At 44.8% G+C, this 14,546-nt stretch overlaps 1 protein-coding gene across 9 annotated transcripts in view; it reads left to right on the top strand.

Annotated features, from left to right (window-relative positions):
• The first annotated feature begins 2,193 nt into the window (after positions 1-2,193).
• MAP4K3 (mitogen-activated protein kinase kinase kinase kinase 3) overlaps positions 2,194-14,546 on the top strand; it is a 65,496-nt gene continuing 53,143 nt past the window's right edge. For 3 of the 9 annotated variants that reach the window (XM_015621896.3, XM_033513234.1, XM_015621892.3), the window contains exons 1-3: positions 2,194-2,419; positions 10,406-10,463; positions 12,624-12,747. In XM_015621896.3, the coding sequence (XP_015477382.1) occupies positions 2,309-2,419; positions 10,406-10,463; positions 12,624-12,747 (293 nt within the window). In that variant the 5' untranslated portion in view covers positions 2,194-2,308. Of the gene's footprint in view, positions 2,420-10,405; positions 10,464-12,623; positions 12,748-14,546 lie in introns of those variants that run through there. The other 6 variants (XM_015621899.3, XM_015621897.3, XM_015621891.3 and 3 more) reach the window with 3 other exon arrangements.

Here is a 14,546-nt window from a genome sequence, read left to right as displayed (position 1 = left end):
AATACTCAAATGCAGTTTTATTGAGTTCATTTGACTTTCCTCCACGGTGTTGAAGAAGAGTTCAGCCTGCCTCTTTGCAGCTTATGGCTTGACTATCCTGCCACAGCCACGACCAAGAAATAGGAGGAAAAAGAGAAAGCAAGAGAAGTCTTCCCAAAGCATGGGAAAGCAAATGACGCCTGATACTAATTTGATCTGACCTGTTTCTGAATGCAGTAGAGGACACACCTCTCACCTCCATCTGTCTCTCTTACTGAAGAGAAGGGACACAGACACTCCCAGAAAAACCTGTGGGTGTTTTTACAAGAGCAGAGGAAGAACAGGCAGCTGCCATGGATAGAAAGCAAGATTTAAGAAGGAAAATAATCCTCCTTTCTTCATTCATATCCATTTCTACCAAAGCAGAACTTGGCAAGAACATAACATGGGAACAACTATAAGCCAGTTCCCCTCTAATGGGATAAAAATGAAGACTGAGAGGCAAGAGCAGAAGGGTGACAAGGTTATCAGCTTTCCCCAGCAGGATATCTGTCAGCCTTTCTGGATGGAGCTCAAATTCCCTGGCATTTCCTTCTGTAACTTGGTCAGAGCTGCTGCTACTTCTGAACTTGTCACAGAGCCCAGTCCCCTTGGACTGGCTCTCAGAGCATCTGTGGCAGCCCTGCACAGCTAATCTGTGCCTGTCTTGGTGCTTCCGCTGCAGAAAGCAGCAAAGTGCGCCGCAAAAACCTCAGTCACACGCCAGGAAAAATTACTGACACCTGAATCTGAATCTGGCAGGTTTGAGACCATTTTGCTTGTGAGACCAAAGGTCATAAAACAAAGCCAAGGACGGGAATGCAAATGGCCCAGGGTGGTTGGAAGGACAAATGCACCGACAGACAATATACAATTTCACAGGCATCACCTGCTAGAGCTCAAGCTCCTCTCCAGCTCCACAGAGCTTCATTTCTGCTCTGATAATCACATATGGAAATGAGGCCAATCCAAGCCCAATACACCTTTTTAGCAGAGAGGGAAGACCCCACACCAGTATCTTTGGTGAGGCAGGCATGCAGTATCTTTGGTGAGGCAAGCAGATGGCATATCCTCTTGTCCTGTATTCCCCCTCATCCCTCTCTGTTCATTTCACCCATCAGTCACTGGAAGCAGAAGCGCGGTGGGAAAAGCTGTGTCTGGTTCACTGGCACAGAGCCCAAGAGGTGCCCTAGCTACCCACTCACCACACAGCTTCAGGGGCTGCACATCTGGGGAGAAGGGTTCCCACAGATGGTGCTTGTTCCCCACACAGAGAGGGTCGGGAGCGCAGAGAGGGATGGAGGCAAGCACCCCACATGCCTCCTCTGCACTGGAAACCTGTGTGCAAGAGTGAAAATCTTACAGTGGCAGCACTAGCGTGAGAGGAGAGGAGACCCACGCTTTATCCCATGGGAGCATGCACAATGCTCCAAAAAGTCACAAAATAAGGGGAAGCCGTCCCACGGACGAGAGGAAGATGTTGCACAGACGGACTACATGGGATGGGTGTGCAAAGATGCTGTGCCAGCAGGGCAGGGGACCGGCATGTGCATATCCGTAACGTGTGGCTCCCATGTCCGACTGGGGAAAGGTGGGTACCTCCCAAAAGCCAGCAAGGACCTCAGGATCTCCCGCAGGATCCAGCGCTGGAGAATGTGGGCAACTGCACAACGCTGGAATTACAGTGGCTTCCCAAATGTGTGCGCTAGGACAAGCAGCGCTGGCTTCCCACACACCCAGCTGCGGGTAAATGTCCTGCCCCAAGCTGGACAGCCAGAGATGGATCCCACGGAACAGGGAAGGCGGTCCCTGGTGCACGGGGACAGCATCGCGGTGTCCTCGGGCTCCGGGGCTGCAGCGGCCCCGGGCACGAGGGTTGGAGAATTCACGAGTCCTCAGCTGCACCCGCGGGTTCCCGAGCCATGAGCCTGGCTGCGGGGGGAGCCGGCTGCACGCTCCGGCGCTGCCTCAGCGGGCGGCCGCGCTGACTTATCGGGGCGGGGCGCGGGCGGCTCCCGGGCCCGCGGTGCCGCTCCCCGCTGCGGGCGGGGCTGCCGGGCCGTGAGGGGACCGGGTCCGCCATAGCCCGGGCCGGGTTCGCGCACGCGCAGGACGCACCGCCCTGGGAAGGGGGGCGGGCGCTGCCTCGCGCCTGCGCGGTGCGGCGGCGGGCGCCATGTTGGCGGGGCGGGCTGCGCGGTGGCGGTGAGCGCTCGGGGCCGCCGCGTTCGCTCCCCGTCTCCGCCCGGAGCCCGGGGGGTCGCGGCCGAGCGGGGCCTCCCCTGGCACCATGAGTGGCGGCGGAGGCGGGCGGGTGTGCGACCTGTCGCGGCGCAACCCCCAGGAGGACTTCGAGCTCATCCAGCGCATCGGTAGCGGCACCTACGGCGACGTTTACAAGGTGGGCGCTGCACCGCGGCCCGGCGGGGGTGTCGTCTGTGTCCCCCGTCTCCGTTGCGAAGCGTCCCTGTCTTCCAAAGTGTGGGTGGGCTTCTGTCTCCCAGCGTCGTGCCCCGGCGCTCCCGAGGGCAGCGAGGCCGCCCCCCTCGGGCGGGGTGTGCGCCGCCGCACCGGCCCTGCCGCCCCCGCCCCGCGTCCCCAGCGAGGCAGAACCGTGCGAGGGGGCGACCCCCGGGGCCGGCGCGGGGCAGGCGGTGCGGGACCGGCCCCGTCCCGGCTTCCGGAGGCCGTGGGGCCGCCCCCGCGGCCGGCTCTGGCCGCTGCTCCTGGGTACCGGCTTCGGGTGGCTGTGTCACGGGCGGAACTTGGGGGTCGGGTCTCTTCCGGAGCGAGCCGGCGGCTGTAGGGTCGTGGGGAGCTTACTAGCTCGACTCCAGCCCAAATGTCAAAGCCTTAGTCCCGGTCCCTGCTCCCGCCGCCGTCTTGTGTGGAAATACCGCTGTATAGTGTTTGTGTCGGTGTGAGACGTGAGTCTGTCCGTGTGGAGGGTAAACTGATGTCGTTAAGATGAGTTTTTCAGGATTCGGTCCTAACTTCAGCGAACATAGGAGAATCAAAGCTAAAACAAAAGCAGCTAACCATAATTTGCGTTGTTTTTTCTTTTCTTTATTTTTTTGAGGGGCTTTATAATGCACTTCGTCATTTTTCTCTGCTCTGCTAGTCTATGCTGTTATTTGTGTATCCAGCTGCCTGTTGGGATGTGGCAGGCTCTCCCTGGGATAGGATGACACCGGTTGTTACCTGCTCTTGTTTGGCCTTGCAGCAGAGGGGAGAGCTCAAGTTTGTCATGTGCAGCCTGGTGGGAGCATTATTGGAACTGTGTCGTTTCCAAGCATCTTCTGGCCTGTTTTTGTCATCACGGGGTTGCGTGTGTTTGAGGAAACTTGTACTGGTAGGCAGGGCTGTAGGGAAACATGCAGAGCACGGTTTGAGGTGCACAGAACTGGTGCTAATACTGCCTTTCACTTCAGGTGAATGTGCCTAGGATGAAGTCTTGTTTGGGTTGGGCCGATTTTGGTTTAATCTCATCTCTCTTAAATGTCATGGAAGTTTCAGGACCTAAATCCTTTTGTTACTGCACTCTTGGTGTGCTAACTCCCTGGCTTATTAATTGTTTAATTGAAAGGGGGTTTTGTGTTCTTTGCTTCACCTTGCCACCTTTCTTTGAGTGTTTGTGTACTGTGCTGACTTTTTCTTGTCCTAGTTTACTTTCCTGGTGCTCTGGGTTTTTATTTTTCTGCAAACCATTTCATGTTGTGTGTGTCTCTTTCTGCTGCAGTTTTTAACTGGCATATTTACTCTGATGCCTTACCAATCAGATTTTTTTTCAGTGTTTTGTATGTGAGTGATGGATGTGAATTAACCAAGTCACATGTCTTTATGGTTTCATTTTAAGGATGTTACGTTCAACCACAGAGTTTGAAATACTTAAATGTGCAAATCTACTGTGCATGTGAAATCTGTTAAAGGTTTGTGAAGGTTTCCTTGATGTTTATCATACGTAGATGGCAGTAATCTTCAGTTTGGTGCTCTGTGAATGGCCAGTGTTTGGCACTGCTTGTGACATTTTCTTGTTTGAAGCACAGAGTGGATTTGTAGATGCTTAAAATGTGCCTGTACCAGCTGAGATAGGTGGTGATATAGCAGGATCAGGACACACTAGGCTGGTATTAGAATTATTTCTTCTAAATGAGAGGTAAGTGTTTTCTGATTAGATTGTGGACCCTGTAGGGAATATGAGAAGTGCTTTTCTCTTGGGTAGATTGCCTGTTTCATTCTGAGGCAAGGTCTTGGCCAAGGTATCTTCAAAGTGGAGCATAAAAGTATCCCAAAAACAATGCCAGTTACTTTTAATGTGACAAAGAAGTATTAATACTCTCTGAAGTGTCATCCACATGCCAGCTTACTAATGCCTTATCTTATGTTTGTGAGTGGTTTCATAAAGCCCCTTTCTTTTGCCTTCACCTGTCACCTACAGGTGAACTTTGAGGTGGATGAAGTAATTGTGTGGAGTTGGAATCAGCTGTGTGCCAATGGTGCTCATCAGCGGTGGGATTTCAGCAGAGTGGTTCCAAGCACTGCAAGTACTTGGGCAGCTTCAAGCTGTAATTTGTGGTTTTCCCCCTTAGCAGACAGAGCCATGTAGGAAAGTGTTTCTGCTGTTAGCAAGCAGGGATTATTGCCTTCATAAGCTGACAGCCTTATTATGTTGAGTCTTGCTAAATACTGACTTTCTGCAACCTGCTGTCCTGCAGAGCATCGAGAAGCTGAATGCAGAGCAGAGTGACATCTACTTCTCTTACTTTGTTCCAGTTGAACTGAGCTAGAGCAGAGCATGGTTTAAATGTTTGTTTTGTTTTTAAAAAAATAAATTATAGATATTAAAGAAAAGCAAGGTAGAGTTGCTGTTCTGGAGCTTACTGAATTTGACATAAGCGCTAGTGGTGGGGACTGAGCTGCAGAGGTTGGAAGGGAAGGAGGATGTGGTCAGATGGATACAATCTTGCTGCTGTGAGTCCTGCTCTCTAGGCCAGTATCCGGAAAGGGACATGTCAGTGCGCTGCCAGTACGGCTTTTTGGCTCAAGCCAATATTTTACAATTGTCTGCACTCCCACCAAAATTCAGCTTTCAGAAAGGCCTTGGTGCAAATCATAATGGATTCATCGCAAGAAAGGTAATGGGTAACTTGTTGATGCCATTAGTTCTCTATCAAATATTCACAGTCAACAATAATGTGTATATTCTAGCTAGCACCAGTGCAAATTTGTTGTAAGAGATGAAGTGTTACCTGAGTTGCTTAGTTCTTCATGTATTCCTTGTGTGGGTCATTTCTGGTTTTTGTGTTTCTATATTTCACTGTTGCAAAGAATTTAATTGTATAGGGTGGTCAGCAAAGCTTAGGAGAAGAATTAGGGTTTATTGGTTGTGAAACAGAGATAATGTCCTGTCCTACTCAGTTTCAGGAAATACTCCTAAAGTCAGATGAGGTAGTTGCTTAATTTTGTTAGCTCTGCATTTATCCTTCTCACATTTAGGAAGACTTTCATGTCTCTTGCTAAGAAATTGCCGTTCTAACAATCCATAGTCCCAGATACTCTGTAAGTTTTGCCATTCTTTTAAGGTTTGGGTCACAGATGCTTTCACAGGGTTTTCTGACTGTATTGTTAGGTTTCCTGTTCATCCCCATCCCTGTACCTTTGTTTTTGGTAGTAACTGCACAGAGTTTGGAAGTGTTTTCTGAGGTGATTGTAGGTCCATTTTTTAAAATGTGATTAATTTATATCGCAGCATATCTTTTTTTAAAAAAGTCATTGGTTTAATAAATGTTGAACTTCATTTATCATCTCACAGGTCATTTGTCTAGGGCAAGTGGACTGCTCCAAAGATTTTCAGCACCTTACTGCAAAAAAGGCCCTCATTTTGCTGAAATTCAAACAGTTGTGATAATTAGTGGGATTATTGTTCCTGCGGAGGTTGTCTATTATACTGTGTTCGCCTTATTTCAGTTCTTTTTGGCATTTATGGTTTCAGCCAGATAACAAATGAAGACAGCACAACTCAGTGGGGTGCACTTTGTTTGAGGTCTCATTTTTCAAAAAGGAAAGCCTGGTTTTTGTTCACCGGCCCGTTAGCATGGAGATTGGTTTTGGTGAGGGAAGATGTATCCACCAGCTTAACTGCCTCGTGCTGAAAACTTAGGGTTCTGTGGGTATCTCTGGAGAATACCTGGTGACTATTACTGCTTTCTGCTGCCATCCGTGTTTTGGGGTGTGTGGTTGCTGATAGAGGGCTTCTGTGTGTTACTGAAAGAGAATGTGTCTGGGTCAGATGAACCTGAATTCTGATGAACTTCCATTTTTCAGTGTCCTCTTCTCTGTATGTGTGTGGCCTTGCTCCTCTTTTCTGGGGTGATCCACTAGGGCATCAATTGTTCTTCAGTTTGCTGCTTCTGAAATGTTGAAACTGTGTTTTTTGATAGGCATTTTAGTCTTCCGTTCTTCCTGACTGACATTACAGCTTTTGAAACTTCTTGACTTTGTTAGGAATAAATGTCTGTGTTTTGACATCTTTCTATTCAGCTTTAATTGGTTTTTGAAACTTGTCAGGTAGGCAGAGAAGGGGGGTGGATGTTTTGCCATCCCATTTTTACTGCACTGAATAAGTGCTATAAGGCTTAGTTTCTGGGACTGTGGTTTCCTTAACCAGTAATCTGTGCTTTGTACAGAGGTTTTTGTTTAACACCAACTTTATCAAACCATTGCTCGCTAAAACTGTTGGTCTGTTGGGTTGTGGTATTGCACTTTCTACCAGAATGTGGAAGCTAATTATTTTTAGCTGGGGGAGTCGTAAGGGTTTGAGAGAGGCTGAAGAGAAGGGTTCTAAGGGCTGGAAGCAGAGGGCTGGGGAGCCTGTTGGGCATATTTCCCTGTAGAGTGGAGCTAATCAGGCTCAGGAAGCCTCTTTGTAGACTGGGATCAGTTTTCCCATGGAGTAGTAACCTGTTTAGAAATCATTTTGTTCAATAGTTGGCACAGGAAGTGGTCAAAACCAGACGTCTTAGACTTTTGCTTTTTTAGCTTTGTTGCAGCACTATGTGCTTTATGTTAGCAGTTTCCATTTGAAGGATAAACAAAGCCTGACAGCTTTTAGCTTTTATTTCTGGTGGCCGTTTTTTATATAAAATTTTTATCTGATATCCTGCTGTTGTTACAGAGTACAGTAGTAATTATTTCCTGTTTAATTAGGTAGTGCTCCTTCAGCTTAACCTAGCAGTTGGTGGAATTTTTGAAACTCCTGCTCAGATGGCAGTCTAGATCTCTGGAAGAGTGCAATTCTTTCAGCTCCTGATAGAATTAGCGTCCTTCTATAGTTTTCAAGAGCAGACATTCTATAAATGCTGTATACATTTGGAAAAGTGTCTGCATGTAGATGTAGACATTGTAGGCTAATCTTTGCCTCTGGAAAACCTGTATTTCCATTGACACAGTGAAATCTGCATTTGAAGGAACGGAATGAAGGGTCCTGCTCATGAAAACAGGGGTGGGTGCTGTAAACCTCAGCATCACAAAGGCTGGGAGTTAGAGCACAAAAGATTGTAAGTGGTAACAAAATATGAGCTGGGTTTTTCTTACCTGAGCCCTCTTCAAAATTTTAGTTGCATTTTATCAGCTCAAAAGCATTTGCTCAAAGTTCTTCTTCACCCACCTAGTGCTTATTGATTTTCCAGTCTCAAAACCCATAAGAAACTGTCAATTTCAGTGGGATTTTCCTAAATAAAAGTAACACAGCGTCCTCTACATTCTCAGGTGCTGTGTGGTACATACTTAAGTATCCCCAAATTCAGGGTCAGAGCCAGCTCCAGCAGGTGTTGAAAAATGTACGGTGCCTCAGTCAGTCTCTCATTTGAGTGAGCTTGGAGGAGGAATTGCTTCACAGCTAATGATTTGGAAGGTGCTTGAGATCTAGTAAAACCTGTCAGGGGTGCTTCATTCTCATCCCTAGCCTTTACAAGGAGCCCTTGTGTCACTACAATCAGAATAATCTTTTTATATACTCAGATTAACAAAGACGATTCATATTCCTACTGTTGATAACACCTTCAATGCTGATAACTCAAATGGAAAAAGATGCAGAGTCTCATCTTGGAGTCATGTTTTTTAATCTATGCCCTTAAGCACAGAGTAGCCTGCTGTTGCTGAAAGTGTAGTTGGCCTGCATTAAATCAGATTTTCTTCCTCCTTTCTGGCTTTCATAAGCCCAGAAAAATCTTCTGTCTTTCTTTCCTTGCCCCAACACCCTGCAGAGCATAGTAACCTATGTAGCTGTAGTCAGTGACACAAACTTCTGACAACTGGACACAGTATTGTTAAAAACAAATAAAACAAAAAAATCATGAGCAGGGTTTCTGAGGCCTGTGAAATATTTCCAGCCTGGCTTGTGCAGAGTGTGTAACTTCAGGATCTTCTCACTTGTATCTACTACAGTTGTATCTCATTGATCATCTTATTTGTGCAAGTTGCCCTAAAACAAGTCTGTAAGTGTTAACAAGACTCCCTGATGATCACAGGTCTTTGTTAAAGCTTCAGTAACTTTTCTTGTTTCTCTTGGAGGTTAAAAAATGCTGATGTTTGATTAATGAACATTTTGTTTCTGTTTGTTTATTGCTGTGAAGAGAATATGTTGGGAAAAAAAATTGAGTGAAAATCCTAACTCCTGCTTCAGTGGTGGCACTTTCTCATGTGTTGCCTTTATTCTCTGGTGGGTGAGATGAAAGGAACTCATGTTTTTGCTGTTCTTAATGTCTGTGTGTCTTTTTTCCACCAGTGATGGATGGAGACATTGCTGCCATTGGTGCAGTTGATAAATAATGACTTACAGGGAAGGCTGCCAGAGAAAATTTATTTGTTAACTGCTTTTTCCACAGTCAATCAGGTTTGAACTACTCCTTGACTTTTATAGGATTCCCACTAGTCTCATAATCCTTCTGCCTGCAAATTATTTGGAAATGCCAGTGCTCCCAGCATTGCAGCAGTGTTTCCACACCAAAGGATAGTTAGAGGTTTGAGATTAGCTGTCCAAGGAGTGAGCTGAGTAAATCTCTAAACACAGGAATACCCTCTGCATTTATTTCCAGACTTTATTCTTGTTTACTTTTTATAGTCTTGGGAGTATTTTCCTCTCCAGTTTTGCTTCCACAACAAGGTCCCAAGCTGCCATGTAACAAACCTTGCACATACTTGGTGAGTCCATAAAAGGCCTGAGTTCCTGACTTCCTAAAGTGACTTAAATGAGACTATTAGCAGCTTACAAGATGGGTCTCTGGCTACATGTGTAAGTTCCGTAATTCTGGCCTTTGCAAAAGCAGGCTCTGAGCTCTGTGTAGGGGTAGTGTGGGCACTGCATTCTGTACTCCTACAGGTACCAAGCCTCCCTTGGGGAGAGAAGAGGCTGTAGCTGGGCATCCTTCAGGAGCTGCTGCTGCTTGAGTGCAGAGAAGCAGCTTTGCTGTCTTCTCTCCATGGTTAGGTGCAGGGGCACAGAAATACTCTGGAAGTCCTCAGCAAATGGCTTCTTGGTTTTCAGTTAGAAGTCAAATGGTACAGCTGTAGAAGAGAAATCATTTTTATAGTAATTTATGTTGCTACTTAATGGCTTTTAAAGAATGTAGCTTCCTTGGTTGCTCAGTAGAACCAAGGCCTTAGCAGGACAGAGCTCTGTTGGTCAGAGCATGGTGCTAATGGCTCAGGCTTGTGGGTTTGATCCCTGTATGGACCATTCACTTAGGAGTGGACTTGATGAGCCTTGTGGATCCCTTCCAATTCAGAACATTCTGTGTGAAAATGCAGCGAAGCTCCTGAGTCATTGCTGCTGCAGTTGGCTGCTGTGTGTCTGAAGGGAGAGGGCAATCCTCCCTCTGTTGCTTTTTTGAGCCCTTTGCAGCAAGGGGAGGCTGCTGTTGTTGTTGGAGAATAAGGTTCAAGGGGCCTTCAAAAATCATTCCTCAAAATGGGGAAGAAGCATTGTACTACTCTTCTGGGAGTCTTTCAAGTGGTCCCACACACTGCAGAGCACAGTCCTTGGTGTCCCCTGGATCCCTTGTCTGCTGAGAGACCCACATGTGTGACACCTGCTTTTCAGTCTCTCAGTTGGTTTGTTTATGGGTTTTAATACGGAAGCACAGTGTGGTTGAGGACTTGTATAATTAAAGTGTTGTGTGGTACTGTAATTTCCTGAGCAGACTTAAAACTTCAGCTCTCAGTACAAACCAGCTGTTTAGTGTTCCCCAACAAGTGGTTCCACTGTGTTAAACCCTTGTTGTACCTCAGCTGCTCTTTGACTACTGCTGTCAGAGAACATCAAGTCAAGAATGCAGAGGTGGGTGCTGCATTCTGCTCTCTAAATACTCCTTTTTTTGTTTTTTTATAGGCTCGAAATGTCAACACTGGTGAGCTTGCAGCAATTAAAGTAATAAAACTAGAACCAGGTAAGTGGTTTCTTAACTGAAGTAGGCCACAGAAACTAAATATTTTTGTGCTTGAGATAACAATTGTACAAAATCAGTCAAGTCCACTTATTGAAAGAAGAGATAATTGTTGACATCTGCTATAGTAAAAAATACACTGTTCTAAAAAAATCACGACAAACAAGATATAAGAGGGAAAATATAACTGGAGAACAGTTAAGTGAAAGCTGATTAAAATTTCACTCAGAGTTGTGGGATTTTTTTGTCCTGTGTTTGACCCATGTGTTACAAAAATTTCTAGAACAAAGGAAGACAGCAAGGCAAAAAGAACTTGCCTGGTAAAAGAGTAGAGGAAGAACTAAAAAGAAGAGTGAAATTATAGCTGAACATTAGCATCCGGGAGTTGAGTACATTTCCTGAAAATCTTTTGGAGGCTCTGATTAGGACTTCAGTGTCTGGTGGATTTATGCTTGCACTGTGCTTCTGTGGTGATTTCACAAAGCACATGTGCCCTACAGATCAGTTCTCAGCCTGCAAAGTCTGTTCTATTAATAAGAGTAGACCTCTTGAATAGGACTAATCTGGGAATTAAAACATCCAGACTTTTTGTTTAACTTCTAACTGTTGGAGTTCCATTTCCAGATTTAATGTTGGGGTGTGTGTAATATTTTAACTACCTGGTTTGATACTTAAGGTCTGTGTGGGGAAGAAGGGAAAGAAGGTATTAGTTTTTTCCATTTTTTCCCCTTAGAGTTCTGGAAGTGGTTAGAAATGTTGTGTTTTCACAGTGTATACACGTGTAAAAGTTCAAGACAGGACAGGATGTTACTAGGTAGTTCAAAAAGTGTATGTTAATCACACTTCCTTACACTGACAGTATGATCTCAGATGCTCCAGTCTAGTTCTGCTTCTTTGTGTCTCTTTATGTCAGTTCCCATTGCTGGAGTCCTTGGCTGTGCATGATATGGGTTATCAGTCCAGCTAAGCTGAACATGAGAATTGTGCTGTGGGCACAAAGCCCAGGGGTGCCCTGCAGCTGGGGGAACTTTCCCCCATGCTGTGGTGATGGGTGAATGATTGGCATCTTGCACTTAAATATTTTTGGCAGCCTTTGGACACCTGAGTGGTGCTCAGAGAATAGGTTAGAGATATTATATAGCTCAGAGAATAGCAGCTGCCCTGCTTTGGAAGTTTTGCAGATTGGAGTACAGTGTGCAGACTCAGGGTTAACAATGTTTAGGGATTTGCTTTAAGGCTTTATGCTACTTTTATTTTGAATGCAGTGAAAATGTTGGTCACATACTGTAGGAATCGTGTCTTTTCATGGAGGTCCTTGTGTGAAAATAAATTCCTCTGTTCTTTAGTGTCTGTGTGTTTAGAAGTCTACCCAGGAGACAGGAAACCATCAGCAGCACACTACAGATAGATGTTAACTTGCAGCTTATGGTTTGAAATTTGCTGTCAGTTAAATAAAATACATGGGAATATAATATTTCTGGTTATAAATAACTCAATGGATAGGTCATCAGTGTGTTAATATTCTGGGAAAAACTTAAAACATTCCTAAAAGAAAAACATCTCAGCTGTGTTTTCAGTTTCACACGTGGTTTTCTCAGTGTACACATCTGGTAAGAACCTTTACCTTGAATAGAAAGACTTCAGGACAACCATGGTACCAAGGGTGGGATTCAGGTAAATACCACTCCTGTGTCAGTGTTTTCTGGATGTGAATTACTCACAGTCCAGAAGTTTACATTCTTGTGGAGTCTGCTGAAATGTTGCAGCAGCAGCCTACTAGTGACTGGTTTTTTGTTTTGTTTTGTTTTTGCTTAGGAAGATGAGCTAACAAGTATGGGCATGTGGCCAAAAATAGCAAAGTTTTGTTGTGTTTTTAAGAACCCAGGCTATTGGCAGGGCTTATGCAGACACAGTGGGGTCTCAGGGAAAATAAGGACTTGAGAAAGAGCTATGGCCAATATTGTAAGAGCTGTCAGCAGATGTGAGGTCCATCTGTCCCAGAATGAAACTTAAGAATATCGTAACTTATTGCTAAGCCCTTGCTAATAAATACTGACTTGCAGCTGATTTATGTCTGTGAAACTTGCAGATAATTAGTCTTAATTACTAAGAATGTTTATTTTATAAACATGTGCTGAAAGTTACGATGTGACTATAACCTAGGCCAAAGAAAATGCTCGTTCTACTGCATTTCAGGAGAAGATTTTGCTGTTGTGCAGCAGGAAATCATTATGATGAAAGACTGTAAACATCCGAACATTGTTGCTTATTTTGGCAGCTATCTCAGGTACAGTTTGTTTCTTTTGTTTGCTCAAAAATGTGTCCCTGTCCCCTTGTAAAGGACAAATCTATAAGGTGACATAGGCAAAATATAGTTTACCAAGTATTATCCACATGTATTTTTTTCATTCACCTGCAAAACTGTTCTATTTACTACAGTGTCTCTCTAAATAATCTTCCTTCCAGAAAAATTGTTCAGTGACCATGTAGTCATGTTTTCTTGCAAATGAGTTGATACTTAAAAGCTTTGAATTTATTATCTAAGTGGAAAATCAAGCAGAAATATGACAAGTATGAAGAGTCTGTGTATATAGTATCTTTTAAATCTGTTTCAGTAGAATGGCTGGTTTTCCAGCATGTGAACTTCTGACCAGAATGTGGAGGTTTTGTGTTTGTTTCTGGAGGTGAGGTTATTTACATTGTAGAAATGTTGACAAATGTATTTAGTTGTCTTACCGGCTACTTCTTTTAACCAATCATAGTGGGAACAGATTGCTTAGTATAACTAATAAAAAGCTGCTTCTGATGATTTTTTAAATTTTCATGTGAAAACAGATAGTGGACAACTACTATTGGTGCACTCAACTTTCTTTAGCATTTTGTCTTGAAATGCTGCCTCGTCTGTACTCAGGCTGGAGGTGCTTTTTCTTTAAAAGAAAAATTTCCCTCTTGTCTCAGACTATCAAAGTATACCTTTGGAGACCCAGAATTAAATTTTGGCAAATATGCTATATATTTTGTCACTGTCTTACACTCCTCCTTGCTTCCTTCATCTTTCTTTGGCGGAGCACTTCTTTTTTGTCTGTGTAATCAAGTCACTGTCTTTGAGACCTTTTGTTGTCTGAGCTTTTGTTTTCCAAGCATATTTCAATGCTAAGAATAAGAAAAATACCGTTGTCCTATACTTGCTAGTCACCAGCATATGGTTCCCCAAGGATTTCTTCTGTTTGTATAGGGATTTTTCAGACACTGACATTTCTGCCTTCCTGTTAGCCTGGGTGTTAAGTTGCAGACACTCAATGGTACTGTTGATCCTGTCTCTGTTTTGCTTGCTGATCAGGCCATATGCTCTGCAGAAAGGGAGACTCTACACTGTTGCTCTTGGATGTTACAGGGATCTTCACCTGTCTCAAAGTGCTTAGGACAGTGATAAAAAGGCTGGATTGAAAATAAGAAATGCAGTCACCTCTTCTGATCCTCTTACATGCTTTTTTATTTTCTGTAGGGCTTTTGCACACTGGGAAGTGAATGCCCAGTAAGCAAAAGTGAGAATTTACAACACTTTAATGCTTCATGTCTCTTACTTTGTGGGTGCTCTGCTGCTGTCCTAAGGCTGCTGGGAGGGTTCTGGCTTTTTCCCACTTCCACACTGCTGCTACTTTTGGCATCAAACAGGATGCAGCCACATGGGCCCATGAGTCCAGTGCCCCCAAAAGCGTCCTTATCTGAGTCTTGCATCATTGTGGGGAGCAAAGACGGGAATTGGAGATGTCTCTTCAGTGCTTCTTACTCAGCTTTCTTGCACAGGTTTTCACACTGCTTCTGTGTCTGGCTTTGGTCAGTGGAAAGCTTCAATATTATTGCAAGCAAGGCTTTAATTGACCCCTTGAAATGTATGGAGTTAACAGCCAGGGAATTCTTCTGCTTAAAACTCCTGTAATGCTTGGGCAATACCTTTCCCACCCCTAGAGGAAGCAGCTGGGAATGTAGCTTTGAGGGCCATGTCCACTCTGGACATAAAAAGGGAGGACATCCAAGAAAGACAGTTATCCCTGGAGCAGCAGCTATTCTAGAGTCACCTGCTGG

Source organism: Parus major, chromosome 3 (assembly GCF_001522545.3).
Source record: "Parus major isolate Abel chromosome 3, Parus_major1.1, whole genome shotgun sequence".
Taxonomy (NCBI): Eukaryota; Metazoa; Chordata; class Aves; order Passeriformes; family Paridae; genus Parus; species Parus major.
This window is presented reverse-complemented; position numbering and strand designations above follow the sequence as displayed.